Below are 18,518 nucleotides of genomic sequence, written 5' to 3'. Positions count from 1 at the left end.
CAATGTTGCCAACATATTATTAAACATATAGAAAAAACTTTATTTACTGATTCATTAGGGAAGGTACTAAATTAGACAAACTTGTTATATTGGAACTTAATTTTGAATATTCATGTGACTAATGAACTACCAATCCAGTAGAGTTCCAACCAAATCCACACGATGTGTGGGTAGACATATCTCCAGAATATAATGAAATTATGGAAACTTCATTGGAACTAAGAGCTCTCAGTTCATCAAATCTGTATATTCATTGCATGTAATGGAATCTCTCTATCTCAGAACTTATTAAATTTTTAGACATGGTGGGGTACTAGATGTATTATAGTACGTTGTAAAACAAAGAAATTTGGATAGTGAGCCTTTCAAACCAAACCGAGCTATAAAAACGAACAAAAATTACTGGTCATTAAAGTACAGCCATGTGCTGAAGACACTAACCAACCAGACGATGCTATATTTTCTAAAACGTGGAATTAGCCTTCCTTTAAATTTTCATCAATTTCTCATTTCCGTTTACTTAAAACGGGTATTCTTTAGCTAAACATTTTTGGTTTAGTTTACCCTGTCAGTAAATATTACCTGTAAAAGCCGTGAGAATTACGTTCCACCAGAACTTTACGTCTGTCCTAACTAATTTTCAAAGTACCTGTTCTTGATTAGGCAACCGGAAATGGGCTAGCTAGGAACTTACTAATCCAAACTGACATCGTTTAGATTTATTACCATCAATAAAATAATAATCTATATTAACGTTATAAATACTTAGATTACTTAATATTTTCTGGCCAACAACATTAAATAGTTATTGTGCGTGGAAATCCGAATGGAACTTTTCCGGATGTGAGTGTGGGTGTGTAAGTGAAAGCCCCAGATATGTATCTGTAAGTCGGAGCACGTTCCACGGGTCGGAAGGGAAATTTCATTGTTCGGCTGGCCTTCTAAATTAGTTTTCTTATTGAGCTCACTTCTAGTTCTGTCTCTCTCTCTTTTTTTTACAGCCTCTTCCCTGGTCACCTATATTCTTAAATGTTTTGTTCTTTGCAATTTAAAAGGTTTTAAAAATGGAAAAAAAAATTCTGATCGATAATTAAGGAGTTCATTGGAGGCTGTTCACCGAAGCTGACTGCAGAATTAATCCGTCAAGGCCGTGAGGCTATAAGGATAAATTGTAGGACTATTAACTGGCCACTGCAGGCTCAGAAAACACATGTACCGCATGGGCCTGGCTGATGATATCTTCTGTAGGTTATGTCAGGAAGAGGAGGAGGAAACAGCACTGCACGTGTTGTGTCAGTGTGAGGAGAGGCTCGTTTGGCTAAGGATGTTACTTCTCGTGGAGGAAAAACCAAGGCCTGTGAGCTTTACCCAAGAGTCGCTCTCCAGAATTAAGAGTCTGATTAAAAGGACAGGTCTGGAGGGGAAGCTTTAAAGTGAGGGGAGCCCCAATAGATCCAAAGGGGTCGCGGTGGCGTAAGCCTTGAGGCCGCCCTCGTCTAATCTAATCTAATCTAAAGGAAGTCAAAGTTTCTAAAAAATTCTCTTTAATACTACACGAGTGGTAAAAATATATTAAATGGAACATTAGAGGTATGTCCACTCGTTCTGCTTCTACAAAATTTAACTTCTTAAAGATTTCTTTTTGGTCTCATTCCTCTACTAATCTCCTCCATATTCTGGGAAATCTCTTCCCATAATAGGAAACAGGGAAGGGATTAGCTCATTGGTTTCCCAAGCAGAAATCCTGGGTTCGAATCCAGTTGCTGGACCCTTAGATTTCCTCTTTTTTTAGGGAGCTTCTTACAGCTCCTCCTTCCGGTGAAGAAAAGTGTTGCCTGTAAAGAGAGAACACTGTCCAGAGGCAGGTAGTGCACTAAAAAAAAAAAGTGCCGGGCGCCAATGACCTCAGATGTTGACGCGCCTTTTTTTAAACCAATTATATCATTCTCCAGTGAACGCGTTGTGGCCCCCCCAAAATTTTCAAGTACTTTAACAAAATCAATGAAAATATTAATTTTTTTTTTTTTTTCGATTAGCAGCCTAGAAAATAAACATCCCAAACTGGGATTCAAACTCTGACCACCTCTAGAAAAACACTGAGATCGCAGATAGCTTTTCGATTTATGACTAATTATTCATGGCCTAATTAGGCTGTACAAATGCTATCGTCAAGACTTTTTCAAAATGCCGTCAATAAAACTAAGAAATGGCAACTTATTAACTTTTTTTTTAAAGAAATTGTACAGTTACACATCGCACACCATAATACTTCATACAATATATCTTTCACGCCTTATCTTTCCACACAACCCATGTAACGTTATAGATTTATGCTGTAAATATGGTTGGGTCAGCATTGCTTGATAATATCGTAGATTTTCTCCGTCGTAGAGCCCATATTTTTTTCCATATTTCTGATCGTTATTTTGAATTTTTTTATCCAGCATCATAGATTTTATGAACTATTCACTGTTTCAAAATGATAATTCTTATTATCTACTCCTTAACAAAAACTTACAGTTTAAAAAGTTAAGTATAAGGGTTGATTAAACGCCAAAAGGTACACAAATCAGCAAGTACCCAAAATTTCATTTATACTTCATTGATATTATTTAAGTAATTTTACTGCATTAATTTCCATTCATATTTTTTAAAATTTATTAGATGTCACAGACCCTTATGCTGGCCAGTTCATTTTTACTCTATTCCAAATTATTCTTCTGATTTATCTTTAATATGCCCTTTATTTTGAGCAGTCACATATACATGCATGATAAAGTAGAAAAAGACAGAGTCGGCTACTGTTTAAATTTGAATCAATATTTTTGGATTTAAAACAATATTTCAGTCTTGAATTCGTCTTACCGAAATATTCGTGAGCTTAAATAATATCAATGAAGTATAAATGAAATTTTGGGTACTAGCTGATTTGTGTACCTTTTGGCGTTCAATCAACCCTTATACTTAAGTTTTTAAACTGTAAGTTTTTGTTAAGGAGATTTTTGTACCTTTTGGATAGATTTTCCTTTTTGTCTATTTTACAAAGTTTCATATCTGCTTTACAGATTAGATTTTTTTAAAATTTGGAATAAGCAATTCTATCATTATAACCTGATAAGGTGTTAAGTCGGAACCGTAACTACTACTGGAGAGATCTTTTTAAAGAATGATTATAGTTGCGGTGCCCAAACCATCCTCAATAACAATTTTTTTTTGAGAAAACGTTTTGAATAAAATAGGAAGGTACTTGTACTTAAGTAACAAAATAAAACTGCGATTTCAGTACTTCCTTTTAAGAGGAGTAAGAAAAATAAACTGTAATTACAGTACTGCTCCCTTAAAGGCAAAGAGGCAAAGATTTTGAATCGAACGACAATTCATTAATTTAAATCGGTTCACTCATTGATAATTTAAACGATTGCAGTACTTCTACTTAGTAGGTGCAAGAGCATGATAGCACTTCACAGCCACGTAGAGGAGCTTTAACCACTTCTTCCTGCTAAATTTTATCAAAATCGGACAAAGTTATAGAAATATTAGTATTAATAGTTTTAGAAAGTGCCTTAATTGGGTGGGGCAAACTCCCCTCCTCATGAGGCCTAGCGTCGAGACCTTTAAAGTGCAAATCTATACAAAATTTCGATTCGAATGACACTTCATTCATGAAAATCGGTTCACGTGTCGATAATTTGAAACGATTGCTATACTTCCCCTTAACAAGTGTAAGAGCTGATCGCCGCTTTAATGTTACGTAGGGGAGCCCTAACCCTATCATCCTACCAAATTTTATCATAATCGGGCCAAGATTTACAAAGTAATTAGTGTTAATAATTTTGGAGGAGGCCTTACATAAAGGGGCCTAACTCCTCTCCCATTTGATGTACAGCGTGGAGACCGCCAAAAGGCACATCTACATAAAATTCCTAATCGAATGACACCTCATTCATGAAAATCGGTTCGCGCGTTTAGGCTGGACGTTGTTTACAAAAAAGGTAAAAACAACAACAAGACCAATTTTTGAATGAAAATGCCGTTTTTGCTCATTTTCAACAACTTTTTTCTCGAAATCTAAAACATCTGGGTTGTTGCAAAAAATTACAGATATAAAGGGGGATTCGCCCTAAATTTTAAAGAAAGTTTGAAAATTTTATCTTTTATAGAAAAAGAGAAATAAAATTTCAAAGTTGGGCGTTTTTCAACGTTACGCTTTTTCGTGCACTTTTTGGCTATCAACCCTTATACAACTGTCCTACCGGACAGTTTTAATAAATAGTTGTTATTTAGGGATTTCAACGAGTAATCTGTAAATGCATGTACGATTGAAAAAGCATTTTAATAGAACTATTCAACTTTTAAGAGAACCATATTGCGGTATTCGCAAAATCTCCAGTGAATTTAGGATCTAGAAATACACAACCTCCCCACCCAAACACTCTAATATACAATGCGCATGTGCAATACATTGTGTAATACAAACACTTCTTCTTTTTCTTTTTTTGGTTTGAGAATGCGTGACGTGAACAAATGACTCCGTAGGGCCCACTTCCACGATGAAGCTGGGTAGGTTTCTAAGTGTACAATGCTTTTGGTTGTTCTGTGAGGAATCATGCAGGAGTTTATACCGATTGTAATCGTTTCTCCTAGTTTGCGTATTTCTTTAAACTAAAACAAACGACAGGTTTTTCTTTTTTTTTAAATTCCTGTAAGAGTAAAAGTGAATTTTACTTGGTTTTAAAAATTTTCTAAATAGGATAAAACTGTTTTTATTTTGTCACAGTTAGAAAACAATTTCGAAAATCTGTCACGATTTCTGTAACTAGGATCAACTGAAAATAAAAAAATTGAAACCGTGTTCTGCCAAAAAAACCACATATATTTTTAAAAAGGTCCTGCTCCCCCCCCCCCAAAAATACATTGATAATAAGCGAGGAGCTTAAAACACTTAAAAAAAAAACTACACATTGTACAGAGCTCTACTCAAAGCCCGTCCCTCTTCTTCCAGTTCGAGATGGTCTATTTCTCTCTCAAGCTACCGAGCACGGAAGAGCTTCCCTCAAAGCGGAAGAGCATCTGTTTACCAACCTCTCTATAGAACAAACATTTATTCAGTCGATTTATATTTCATTTTTAATAACAAATATTTACCCCGAATGGGTCGGCAACCATTTTGCAAGGCTTTATAGATTTATATTGGTGGAAAATTTATTTTCCAATATTTCCCTTACTATTCCCTGCAATATTATAAAGTTGATAACCATAGATATTAACCAATAGAATAGCATATATAATGTTTGGGGCAAAAGGTCACCAATTTATCGGTATCTTTGAATGTGAATTATTTATTTTCATGGTATCAGTCAACATAATTGGCAGATCAAGGTCATGCCAGCTCGCTCCTACTGTTTGTTTTTCATTCCCCTCTGCATAGACCTCTCTCCTTGTCAGCAAATCATGTGCCAGAAAGTGTATTTCCGATTACACATCCATGTAAAAGATTGAGCATTGTTAAAGAAAATGGTTCAAATGAGATAATTCGATGTACAAATATCGTAAGTTCGATTTCAGAAGGCCATCAAATTAGTTTAAAACTCCTATTTTAATCGTTAAGAATCTTAGCAAAAAAAATAAATATATATTTACCTAAATGTCTAAAAACCAGCACACTTTGTTTTAAAAATCATTTATTTTACGAGTTAAATACAAATAACCCTTTTTGATGTAACGTTAATCAGTTGTTTTCAACAAAATCAAGTCAACGCGCATGATCAGCGGGTAGAAGGTAGGGTAGTCCGTTAGTTTAGACATCTCCGGCGTACTGGATTTGAGGATGAGATGTCACTTAACACTTCTATGCACAGTGAAAGGGATAATGCAATTCGGCTGCTACTCTTACTGAATTGTGTTCATGTCCAATTCTATAAATTGGAAATCTCATCCAGGAAACCTTCTCAGGTGCATCCCCCATGCAAACAGATAAATCTTTGGATTGCGGATTGTGTGTGGCTATAAGATATGATAACCACAAAAGCTGCTGGAATATGCAGCCTTTTTTTTAAGAAGTCTTGGGAAAAAAGTGCCACCCAGGAAGGGAGAAGTTGTTTAGATGCAATCCTAAGCCTCACGTGCTATAGTGGCGAGGGTTACTCTGACGTAAGCGCTTCGCTTTGGGGGAAGGTGACTAATCCAGTTCTTTCCCCCTCTTCATTCAGGCAATGCATCCACCTATCGCAATCCCCACGCCTTCTGAAAGGGAACTTCAAAGGCTATGGGAATACTCCAACAGAAAATCTGCAGAAGTAGTTGATGCGTGTAACTGGTTTGTATTTATGTACTCCAAGCAATGGAGAAACAAAATTTCGTTTTTATTGCTTTTAATTTTTGAGGGGGGGGGCGAGATGGAAATGCATTTTTTTGCGTTTTTCTATATTGTGAATTACGTCCCGAACAATTAAGACTACGACTCCTAAAGACTACGGAACCTCAGTCTCTTGCTCATGCGCAGTTTTAACTACAGTTGAGTGAGTTATGAGAAGTATGGAACAACGAAGTGCCACGAAGACTAGCCTTCGGCTCTCTTCGGAAAGGCCCCGTACGTAATTCAAGTACGATAATTTCAACATTTTCATCCTCTACAATGTTTCTCTGTTTCGTTTCACAAAAACCAACTGTAATCTGAACGAATTCTTTTGCGATTTCTGAGTAAACGGAAGCCTCATTCTGCTGATTAAATTAACCCCCTCGTAAGCACCTAATTTTCCTGGACTGCATTTGTTTCTTACTTTTTAACCAATTTACTCATATAACTTCATTTCCAACTACCGAATTAGGTGTAACCCATAAAAATAATATCCAACCTATGCTACTGGTTATCGCTGTAAATCACTTTATTTTCAACAATACGTACGAGGGTCGTTTGAAAAATCCGTGCAAAAATAAAAACTACTTAATTTTTTGGGGTAAACCTTTTTTATTTTTCAACATAGTCTCCTTTTAGGCTTATACACTTCGCCCAACGCTGCTCTAGTTTGTTGATCCCTTCCGAATAATAGGATTTGTCCAAGTCTGAAAAATAGCCATTCGTTTCTGCAATCACCTCCTCGTTTGAATAAAATCTTTTTCCCGCCAGCCATTTCTTCATATTGGGGAAGAAATAGTAGTCCAAGGGAGCCAAGTCTGGAGAGTAGGGGGGATGTGAAACGAGTTGGAACCCTATTTCCATTAATTTTGCGACCACAACTGCTGAGGTGTGAGCTGGTGCGTTGTCGTGATGGAAAAGGACTTTTTTGTGGGCCAATCGTGGGCGTTTTTCTTGCAGCTCGGTTTTCAAACGGTCCAATAACGATGAATAATATGCACCTGTAATAGTTTTACTCTTTTACAGATAGTTGATGAGGATTATTCCTCGCGAATCCCAAAAGACAGTCGCCATAATCTTTCCGGCCGAAGGAACGGTCTTCGCCTTTTTTTGGCGCAGATTCCCCCTTGGTAACCCATTGTTTACTCGTAGATTGTTCTTTGGTCTCAGGAGTGTAGTGATGTATCCATGTTTCATCCACAGTGACGAAACGACGCTTAAAGTCCTGCGGATTCTTCTGGAACAACTGCAAACCGTCCTTGCAACACTTCACACACGATTTCGTTTTTGGTCAAGCGTGAGCAATCGCGGCACACCCATCTTGCGGATAGCTTTGTCATGTCCAAATGTTGATGCAAAATATTATGTACCCGTTCATTCACTAGCAATCTCACGCACCTTTCACTCTTCTGTCATCCATCACCATATCATGGATTTTATCAATGATTTCTGGAGTAGTAACCTCAACAGGGCGTCCAGAACGTTCAGCGTCACTTTTTGCCCTATATGGCCACTCCGAAAATTTTGAAACCACTTATAAACTGTTCTAATTGAAAGGTGCAGAGTCACCATAATGTTTATCAAGCTTCTCTTTAGTCTCCTGAGGCGTTTTGCCTTTCATAAAGTAGTGTTTAACCTACACACGAAATTCTTTTTCGTCCATTTTTTGAAAATCACTCGACTTCCTCGATTCAAACGAATGCCAAACACAAAGAAATAGACCGATCTGGCTGAAACTTGGTGTGTGTTCTTCCAAGAGATGCTACTAACTAAACATAACCTCGATACGCGCCAGTGAAACTAACATATATTACGTAATGAAATAGTCTAAGAAGGGGAAAAATAAAGTAAAGAGAGTCTAAATTAAAGGTAAAAACATGGAAGAAGTCAGTGTACTCATTAGAGAGAAAATGGGCATTACGCCAATAGAATAAGAGAAAAAAATGTATTTTACAATTTATTTATTTTTGAATTAATTTTAAATGAATAACTATAATCTCTCTAAACAGTTATGGAAAAGTACATTTTTTGTCTTAGATCATGTATTTTAAAGCATCATTTCTTGAATTTGACTACTTTTCCCTTTTCTGAAAATAGCTTTTTCTAAAGGAGTAAACACTAGTATCAGATGATTAAGCTCGAATTCTGACAGTTGTAAGTTAAACCACAGAATATCAGGTAATGCTAGTTAGGGGAAAGTCCTAATTGTTCTTCGTTATAAATAGTAATTCAGTAACGGTAGCAGAGCGGTTAGAGGCGAGACCTGTAAAGCTAATATGTATTGTGGTACTGGGTTCGATTCTCCCGGTCTTAGGCCTTGGATTTTATTTAATGGTTAATGAAAGAAATATACAGTACAGTATGTTTTCTAGTCGCCTCCGTCCACGACACCCTAATTGGTAGCTGGACGTTAAGCCTGCCTGAAAAAATAGGCGATTACTTTACTAGTATTCAGTATTTAATGAGTTCGACTCGATAAGACTTGTGAGAAAATAGCAAGATTCGATCGTCTAGAAATGGTAGTTTTTTAAATATCGGAATTTTTAAATATGCATATGCAGTGTTGTCTGTAACGAGAGAACACTGTACGGAGGCCGCCAGTGCACTGGAAAAAGCTCCGGGCGCTAATGACCTCAGCTGTTGATGCGCCAAAAAAAAAAAAAAAAAAAAAAAAATATGCATATAGTCTTCATTAATGTTATACAAGCAACAGGATCATAGATTGCAAAACGAAAAAAAAAAATCAAAACTTACATGTCAAGAATGTTAAAAGAAACTCATCGGAGCCACTTTCCAGAAAAAACTCAAATGAATGGAAAAAGAAACAAAGTGGTAACTCCGATGAAGGAGGTTTGGTCGCTAAATTCTGTTAGGTCCCAGGAGGCCATCCAAACCAAAAATATATACAAAGTTCGTACAATGTGATAAGACCATTCTCTGAAAAGCAATTTTTCAGTTCTCATGGGACCACAGGACATTTATTATTATTGAATACTTAAAATTCGCATATTGGACACAATCATACTAATGGTAAGAGAAAAAAAGTATAATTAGCATCCTAATTTAAAGGAAATTGACAACAAGAGATACAAAACCATTCACTTACATTTTTTTTAAACTCAGGAATTCTGAAAAAAAAAATTGTACAAGTGCGGTATAATATAAATTAATGCATAACTGAAGAGAACCAATATATTTCTTAAAAAAAAAAAAAAAAGATTCTTGATTAAACTTTATAAAAGAGACTAGAAGTTCAACGAACTTATACTTTTCCGCTAAAGAGTTCAATAATTCTGACTCTAATCTTGAATTAACAAATTAGTATAGCTTTTTAAGTGTTTCATGAATTTCTAAATATATCACTAATTGATGCCTATTAATGAAACAGTTTTCTGTTATTTGTTGCTCTATCTTTAACTCTGTGATTCTCTAACGTCAGAGTTATCACAGCACGTGCTATCAACCCTAAACATAAACAAATCCAAATCTACAGTCTAATCTGCTTGACATAGTTCCAAAAACATCCTTTTTTATAAGTACCTTCCTTTAATAATATAACCTGATAAGGAATAAAATAATGTAAAGGTGTCTTATACAGCTAAGATGAAATTATTAAAAATTATTAAATAACCTTTTGAGCTTTACACATGGTGTTTATGGCTTGGACATCGTGGCTGGCATGTCTTATATCTTTGCAGTGGCTGCAAACAGCTTGTTTACACAGCATACAGTAGAAGGTGAGCGGTTCTTCATGGTGATCAGCACAATAGACTTCTTTGGTCGCTTCACGGGTTCTCAAAGCTGAACGTCCAGGAGTTGTTAGTATATGTTTAGCCAGTGCACCTCTTGCAGGATGACAATTCTCCTTGCAATCGTCACAATAATGTACTTCGCATTGTTCACAAAGTACTGTAGCCGCTTTAGCTGGCTCTTTGGTGCACAGTTCACATTTTGGTACTAATTCTCTTGTTTCACCATATTTATCAACTATATTCTGCATGGCTCTATATTTTGGTAGATTATTTGCACCATTTTCATCAAAATAAACGGTTTTTGTACATACTGGACAACTCAATGATAGCGCGCTACTTGTCAAAGGTGGAAACAATATTCCTTGTATGTTTGGTGTTCCAACGTAACTATTTGGCCGACTTGTACAAACCACACCACTGTCTGTTTCGCTTAATATTGACAATTTGTCCACTTCTTCGGCCAATGGTTCTTGCCCAGTGGCAGCCGGCACTTGTAACATAATCGCACAATTCAGACATAACGCGTGGTAACATGGCATTAACACTGGATTTGAAAAGAGTTCTTTACACACAGGGCAACGTAACTCATCTTCCATCGCGACAAAACTTCTACAGAACGATCATAAACAAATATTGCGACCGCAAATAGCGATGCGTCTCTCTTCTCATCTCACTACACTTGGCAAACACCGATGCAAGACTAACCTGGCAAGGGTCTCCGCCACAGAACATTACACTTTTGGTGGGGGAAATGGAGCAAAACTTCAGCCACAGCGCTGCCAACTAAACTGGTAGACAATTCCCCTGTGTTTCTGTCAAGTTTAGGGTAGAATTATAATTTAAGCTCTTTGATTACCTTTGCGAGCCTCTTTTCTTGAAAAACTTTTTATCTTTTTACGTCTAATAATAGCAAAAATGAGAATTTTTCTAAGTTAACCTAGCGTGGCAAATAGTTGTGGCATTACCAATGAAATAATTCAGAATTGTGTATTCATTTGAGATGAAGTAAGAATTTGTACAATTAACAAGGACAGCGAGGCCTTCCCTTCAGCTATTCCCTTTCCAGATATTTCTTCTTCGGCAGAAAACTGAAGCTAAATGGGCAGTACTTAGGAAACCAATATCTACTCAAATCGTATGAGCATAAAGTATCGAGTATCCTGTACTAGGTAGTAAAAGAAAAGTATCGATAGTGGTATAGTATTGGCACGTCCCTCCGCAGGGTTATAGAGGTGGATTTGTCAATGCGTTAGTGCTGTTATCCATAAGTTTAGATGATTTTTATAGTAGCATATTTGTGAGTTCTAAGTTTTTAGTAAGTTAGAGAAAAGAAAGGCATTTCTTTCTTTCTGTATGTTTGTACGTTATAATAGTTTTATTAATTGGTTGTTCCTAAAATTTAGTTGAAATGCGTATTAACTCTAAAGTTCATTGGTCATTTATAAAAAAACAAATTATAACTCGAAATTATGTCTCCGAAAAGTAAGTTGTTTTTCTTTTTCTTTTAGCTTCCAAATTTTAGTTTAATTCTTTTCATAATTAGCTCTGCTGTTCATGTTCTATCTTAGAAAAGAAGCTAGCGAGTATATTCACGAAGTATATCCTTTTTAAATTTTTTTCTTTTCGTTAACGAATTATTTGAAGAGTAATTTCTTTAGGGGCGTTTCAGCAGTAATTGCAATTACGATGTTGCCATTATTGGCGGTGGAATTGTGGGCACAGCAACGGCCAGAGAGATTTTATGTCAAAATCCAAATCTCAAGTGTGCAATAATTGAAAAAGAAGATGAACTTGCAAGGCATCAATCTAGCCATAATAGTGGAGTGATTCATGCTGGAATATATTATAAACCTGGATCTGTAAGTAAATGAGATTTGTTGTTTTTTTTTTTCTTTCTTTCGTAAGCATGCCATTTTTTAAAAGCTCTCATTTGCAAGTTCTATCGCCAATCGCATTGTTACTGAAAGAAATGATTAGAGGTGTGTGATGGTAGAATTTGATTTATTGGCACGTTATTCCTGATGGGTGCCCTGATAAACTGATGTATTTTACGTAGGAAACATCCTAATATTTTTATTGATTGTTGGTTGCTGTAGTCAAATTAAAAAAAGGTGCCTCAGAAATGTCATTAAAAATATTAGAGTAATGCTGCAATCTTCGTAACAAGTAAATATGTGTATGATAATTCTTGTTCATTTGATTATTTGGTTGACTAATTCTAGTTTGATGGCCCTGAGAAATATACAAACACACCCATCAACATTAAAAATTCTTGCAAACTTTAATTAATATCAAAACAAGTTACTTACATTTAAAGTGTAAAGCTTTAAATAGTTGAGAACCTCACATAGAAATAAGCCTTTCAAACTAAATTTAAGCCGAAGAACAGTTTTGGGTGTAGATTTTGAATAAAAAGGTTTTTCCACGTCTTTTCCATATTACGAATCTGCTACATAGTATCAAATTAAATTACTCTTATTTCTTTAACATAATATTAGACTATTACATCGATCTGATGAGGAGTGAAGTTTGTTGTGCTGTAATGTTTTAAACAAAGATTATCAAATTAAAAGTTTCATACAGACGTACTGTTATGAATACGTTATGATTGTAACTTTTATTGCTAATTATAAAATGCAATTTCGTAGCAAAAAGTCTTATATCATGTTTATTAAAAAATCATTCCATTTAAAGTACCTACATCTCAACTTCAGATTTGTTTAGGATCCAGATACATTTCAAATATTTTATATAGCGTTATAGAACATTTTAAAATTAATTAAGTTTGTTGTTTTGTTTAAGGTTAAGGCAGAACTTTGTACCAAAGGAATGGATTTACTTTACAAATATTTGGACAACAAAGGAATACCCTATAAGAAGGTTGGAAAGTTGATAGTGGCTACAGATGAAACTCAGATCAAGACGTTGGAGGGTTTATATGAAAGAGGATTGAAAAATAATGTTAAAGATTTACGAATGATCGACTGTAAAGAAATTACATCTATAGAACCACACTGTAGAGTATGTTAAATCAAAAGAAGATTTGATTACGTTCTACTTTTTTTTTTTTATAAGAAAGGTTCAACTAGTTATTACTCTGATTATTTGTTAGGGAGTTAAGGCTATACATTCTCCTCATACAGGAATAGTGGATTATGCCGTAGTTACAAAACATTATGGAGAAGACTTCATAAAACTTGGTGGAAAGATACATTATAACTTTGAAGCGAATAGCATTAGGACTTTTAATGAAACCAAAGATGAAAATAGTGATGTAAACAAATATCCAGTTGAAATTGCATCTAAATCAGGCAAGGTGTCTTTTTTATTCTAATTTTACTGTGTTGTCTGTTGTAATTATCATATTCAAGTAAGATGTGTGCTTATGGAGGCTACTAGGCCAGTTTTAGGTAACCAAAAGAGTGAGAATTTACAGAAAATCCATTAAAGTATCTCTGATGTGTTTAGTTTTGTATAGATTGAAAGTAAGTGTCAAGAGAGGATGCTTACATCACCGCGTAAACCTTAAACCTTTGATCCCAGGCTCTAGATTGAGTATTATGATGGAAGGCATCAGCATATATTTGTTAGTGTAGAGACTTTTATAGCATTAAATCAATTTTAATGCGATTAATACATTATATTGTTTTTTACCGAATCTAGATAATGTTTCTAAACCTATATTTTCTACGTATTTGCATTCACTATCTTTTTTTCAAGCAGCTATCGTGCAGGCATTTACTAGATTCTTGTGATACGTTCAAATGACTCTCCCCGAAATCTTGCAAAGTATACATACCCATCTCTTCGTTAGTCATATAGATGTATTAAATCTTTATGTAATTTCTATTAGTTTCGGAAGAAATGAACGTGACATAAAAAAATGTGCGAAAGCCCAACTACAACAAGACTGAATGGTTCTTTAATCGCCCTTAAGATTTTGGTTGTATCCCGATTTCTAGCCTAACAGGACCTGTCATTAAAATCCATCCGTATGAAGAATTTTTCTTTACTAGTATGACAAGAAAAAACTTTCCAGGTCATGGATTAGTGAAAAACTTTGCTTTAATATGTGATTGGTCGTAAATATAATTGTTAGTGTAAGTAGCTAGTAAATGATTTATTTCTTATTTTAAGTTGTTGTTGTTAGGTTCTTCATGCAGGATTTGTACTCACCTGTGCTGGATTATACGCTGATAAAGTGGCTACCATGAGCTGTGGTTCTGCAGAGCCTGCTATCATTCCATTCAGAGGAGAATATCTGCTATTGAATCCGGAGAAACAATATCTTGTTAAAGGCAATATTTATCCTGTGTGTTTTGTTTAATTATTCCATTTTAAACTTAGTTAATATTTGTGTATTTTTTACAAATTTTTTTTATATTTTTATCCAGGTCCCAGATACAAGATTCCCATTTCTTGGTGTTCATTTTACTCCAAAACTGGACGGAAGTGTGTGGTTAGGTCCAAATGCTGTTCTGGCGCTTAAACGTGAAGGATATAAGTTAGTGTTTATGTATATTTTAAGTTTTTTTTTAGACAGGCTTCCATTTTATTATTAGATCATGTCTAGAAATTGATAATATTGCATTAAGGTGCGTTAATAGCGGCGATACCAATACATTAATTCTTTATCACTAAAGGATTTATTCTTTATTTAGTAGAAAAATACATTACATCCAGGTATCTTTAGAGAATATAATCTTTACGGATTCTCTTGGCTTATTTATCCAAGTTCCCATCTGTGGTCTTGATCCTATGTCTTAAGGCATTCATCTTGAAATAAATAAATATTTGTAAACAGGTATGTCTTGCAGGGTAATGATTTGTGTTTTTTTTTAACTTTCGATTTAATCTTGATTTAATCTAAAAAGATATCTTTTTAAATGCATCTCTCTCCATTTCATTATTTGAAATATCTTATTTTCTTTTAAAATTTGTGTTTCCATATTGATGAGTCGTCTGTCTACTCTTCAGTGGTACTTTATCGATGGATGTACTTCCTTATTCAACGTGAAAATATTTGGTTCCACTTTTATTTTTTCGTAGTCTCACTTTCTCGGCTGCCCTAAACAGTTTGAGTCATGGGCTAAAGTTTGTCATATCCCTGATCCCTATTGGCAATAGTTTCCACCTCAGTCAATGGATCTATTGTCTATTACACAAATCAAGATTACCTGAATAAGCCAACTACGATCTGTACTTCATTCGTTGTCCAGGTAGAATTCAGAGCAAAGCTTGAAGGCTCAGATAAAGTTTTCCTTCTCCGAAAAGCAGTGCCTACATCCATGTAAACTATTCATCTTGACAATATACTGCAGTGCTGAGACCTGCAACGCTAATAAGTATTGGGATACTGGGTACGATTCCTGGTCTAATTCTAGGTTTTTATTTAATGGTTAATAAAAGAAATTTGTAGTAAAGTGTGTATATGTAATCGCCTCCGTCCACAACACCTAATTGGTAATTGGACGTTAAGCCCCGCCTGAAAAGATAGGCATTACTTTACTTACTACTGTCCTATTTTCTCCATTGCCTGATCACTTGTACTTTCTCAGCCTGCAGCCAAATGGCCGTGCAGCCTTTTTGGAGATCTATTCTCTAACTGTATTCTTCTTTACTGTCAAGAATAAATAATTTACCATTATGTTTTACTTCAACAGGTCTTCGGATGTATCATTCCAGGATATATGGGAAATAGTGAGATATAAAGGATTCCATAAAGTAGCTTCTAAATATTTTCAATACGGTGTCAAAGAGCAGATGAAATCATTATTTCTTAATTTACATGTTGAAGAATTAAGGAAATTCATTCCTGAGCTTTGTGTCTCAGATGTGTCCAGGTTGGTAGAAAAACAGAATATATTTCGCTGACTTGATTGTTTAATTTGTTTGTTTTTTAAAAAAAAGAAAAGTTTTTTCTTCATTTTCAGAGGACCTTCTGGAGTAAGAGCTCAGGCTATTAGTGCAGAAGGAGAACTTGTTGAGGATTTCAGTTTTGATACTGGAAGTTTTAAAAGGGTGCTTCATTGTCGGAATGCTCCTTCGCCGGCGGCAACATCTTCTTTAGCTATCGGAAGTGAACTTGCTAATAAAGTGCTAAATATTATGAAAAACTTTTAATAAGATTAGTGTTTGTGGCAAATAAAAACCAAATGTTTAGTCTCCTTTCTTATATTCTCCTCTTATAACATATAAGTAAGAAATGTTTCTTGTTCAACTCTGGTATTGTTTTCAGTCTTCAGTTATTTATGTAAACATTTCAAAATTTAAACGAATTAATCCATTATATTTTATAATAAATAAAAGAAAAATTTTTACAAAAAAAAAATTGTTTCTCACTAAATTAAACAAACATCTTTGAACATTAAACAAGAGTACTTGTTGATGAAGTATGAAAAAAGGGATCGCTAATTAGGTGGACTAAATAATTTGAAGATTTAGCCACAGACAACTACAACTACTTGTAAGTGAAAGTAAGCATCCTCCAAATTCATGAAGTTCTCAAATAATAAGGCCAAAAAAAAAATCTTTCACATGGACTTAGAGTTGCTAAGTCTAATGTCTAGAAAAATGGGTAATTTTGACTTAGAAAATCAATACCAAGGTAAGTGATGATTGGCTTCAGCAAACATAATAACTAGGTCAGTAATAGTTTGTACAACTAGCAACGTTCAAAGATACAAATACTAAATTTGGCTAATTAGTTTAGTCAAGAAAATTAGTCGCTCTGGCCTCGTTGAAATGATGAAATACGATGAAGAACCCTGTCTGGATTGTATCTGATAGAATCTTAGAATTAAATCATATAGTAATCAATCTCCTGGAACACTAGAAGAAAAATGAGTAACAAACTAGAATGAAATATTGAAAACATTATTGTCATTTATTCAACTGGGCACTCGTAAACCCTTGAATAACTCAATATTGTAAATGGACAAGAAAAACCAGACTCGACCCAGGTGTTCTTCAAGAACATAACAGCTTATCCTATTTATGGAGCATCCATAGCTGTTGTTGCCAAATAGAAATGTTGTTATCATTAAACTTAATGTAGAAGATATAGAGCTTGCCAAAATTTCTACTTCATTTTCACACTTATGATGAAACAAAATACTGGAAATAGAGACAGACATAAAAGACCAATTAACCACTCTCTTCATATCCATTTCCATTAATTTTCCAAACGGCTATTTTCTGTTGGAAAAGTTCGTTTCACAGAATGATGACTTCATTCTAGTTCTTATTTTATAATTTCTTACTTTTCCCATTCTTTTTCGTAATGAAAGAAAAAATAAGGTATACAATATAACATTTACTTCTATCCTATAAGAATATCAATGTAAGTAAAAGAAAAAACCATACCTCTAGTAAACTAGCACACAAGTTCTGATTATTCCTAGGTTAGTAATGAAAGTACAGCAAAGAGTCTACCCAACCATTGCCAGGCGTTCACTCTAGTAAGCTAGGTAAAACTAGGTCTACTCTAGAGGGTCTCAAAAATGAGAAAAATTAAAAAAATGCATTAGTTTTACTAGAATTTCATTATTTCCTGTACATTGTACCCCATAGATCTGCTAGTTTTGGTTCAAGGGTGTTCCAGAAATAGAAAATTATACTTAGCTTCCGCAGTTTTACTAATATTTCCTTGTTTCCTGTAACTATCAGAGTATTATCAAGCAAGGCGTAAATTTTATTACCTAGGTCTGATAGTTTTGGTTCAAAGGTATTCCAAAAAAAGAAAATAATACTAAGCTTCCTCACTTTTACTCCAATTTCCTTGTTTGCATTATCGATCATTCTATTATTAAGCCAGGTGTATATTCTACATCATAAGTCAGCTAGTATTGGTTCAAGGGTGTTCCAAAAAGAGAAAAGTAGACGTAGGTTCGTCAGTTTTACTATAATTTCCTTGTTTCCTGTATCTATTATTGTATTATCTAGCCAGGCGTACATTGTACAACTTAGGGCAGCTAGTTTTGGTTCTAGGGTGTTCAAAAAGAGGAAAGTACACGAATCACCCTTAGTTTTACTACGATTTCCTTGTTCCCTGTATCTATTATTGTATTATAAAGCCCGGCGTACATTGTACAGCTTAGGGCAGCTAGTTTTGGTTCCAGGGTGTTCCAAAAAGAGAAAAGTACACGAATCTCCCTTAGTTTTACTAAAATTTTCTTCTTTCCTGTATCTATTATTGTATTATATCGAGTATGAGCTAGCGCTCAGAGACCGCCCTACCAAAAAAAAAAAAATTATTGTATTATATAGCCAAGCGTACATTGTACAGCATAGGGCAGCTAGTTTTGGTTCTAGGGTGTTCCAAAAAGAGGAAAGTACACGAATCACCCTTAGTTTTACTACGATTTCCTTGTTTCCTTTATCTATTATTGTATTATATAGCCAGGCGTACA

At 34.8% G+C, this 18,518-nt stretch overlaps 2 protein-coding genes across 5 annotated transcripts in view; one reads left to right on the top strand and one right to left on the bottom strand.

Moving 5' to 3' along the window:
- The window catches only part of Trim9 (E3 ubiquitin-protein ligase Trim9), a 309,139-nt gene extending 298,297 nt beyond the window's left edge, over nucleotides 1-10,842 (bottom strand). For all 3 annotated transcript variants that reach the window (XM_074121663.1, XM_074121664.1, XM_074121665.1), the window contains exon 1: nucleotides 9,987-10,842. In XM_074121663.1, the coding sequence (XP_073977764.1) occupies nucleotides 9,987-10,703 (717 nt within the window). In that variant the 5' untranslated portion in view covers nucleotides 10,704-10,842. The remainder of the gene's footprint in view (nucleotides 1-9,986) is intronic.
- Nucleotides 10,843-11,301: 459 nt separating this feature from the next.
- L2HGDH (L-2-hydroxyglutarate dehydrogenase) lies at nucleotides 11,302-16,438 on the top strand. Of its 2 annotated transcripts, none has more exons than XM_074121667.1 (8): nucleotides 11,302-11,589; nucleotides 11,780-11,966; nucleotides 12,910-13,128; nucleotides 13,220-13,423; nucleotides 14,258-14,419; nucleotides 14,502-14,611; nucleotides 15,771-15,950; nucleotides 16,041-16,438. In XM_074121667.1, exons 1-8 carry the CDS (start codon nucleotides 11,516-11,518, stop codon nucleotides 16,228-16,230), a joined length of 1,326 nt encoding a protein of 441 aa, XP_073977768.1. In that variant the 5' UTR covers nucleotides 11,302-11,515; the 3' UTR covers nucleotides 16,231-16,438. The 2 variants fall into 2 exon arrangements, with proteins under 2 accessions (XP_073977768.1, XP_073977767.1); XM_074121666.1 differs by having other exon boundaries at nucleotides 11,777-11,966.
- The last annotated feature ends 2,080 nt before the right edge of the window (nucleotides 16,439-18,518 follow it).

This window comes from Rhodnius prolixus, unplaced genomic scaffold (genome assembly GCF_049639745.1).
Source record: "Rhodnius prolixus isolate KJV_2025 unplaced genomic scaffold, Rpr scaffold_8, whole genome shotgun sequence".
NCBI lineage: Eukaryota > Metazoa > Arthropoda > Insecta > Hemiptera > Reduviidae > Rhodnius > Rhodnius prolixus.
The sequence above is the reverse complement of the archived record's forward strand: the minus strand, read 5'-3'. Positions and strand labels throughout refer to the sequence as shown.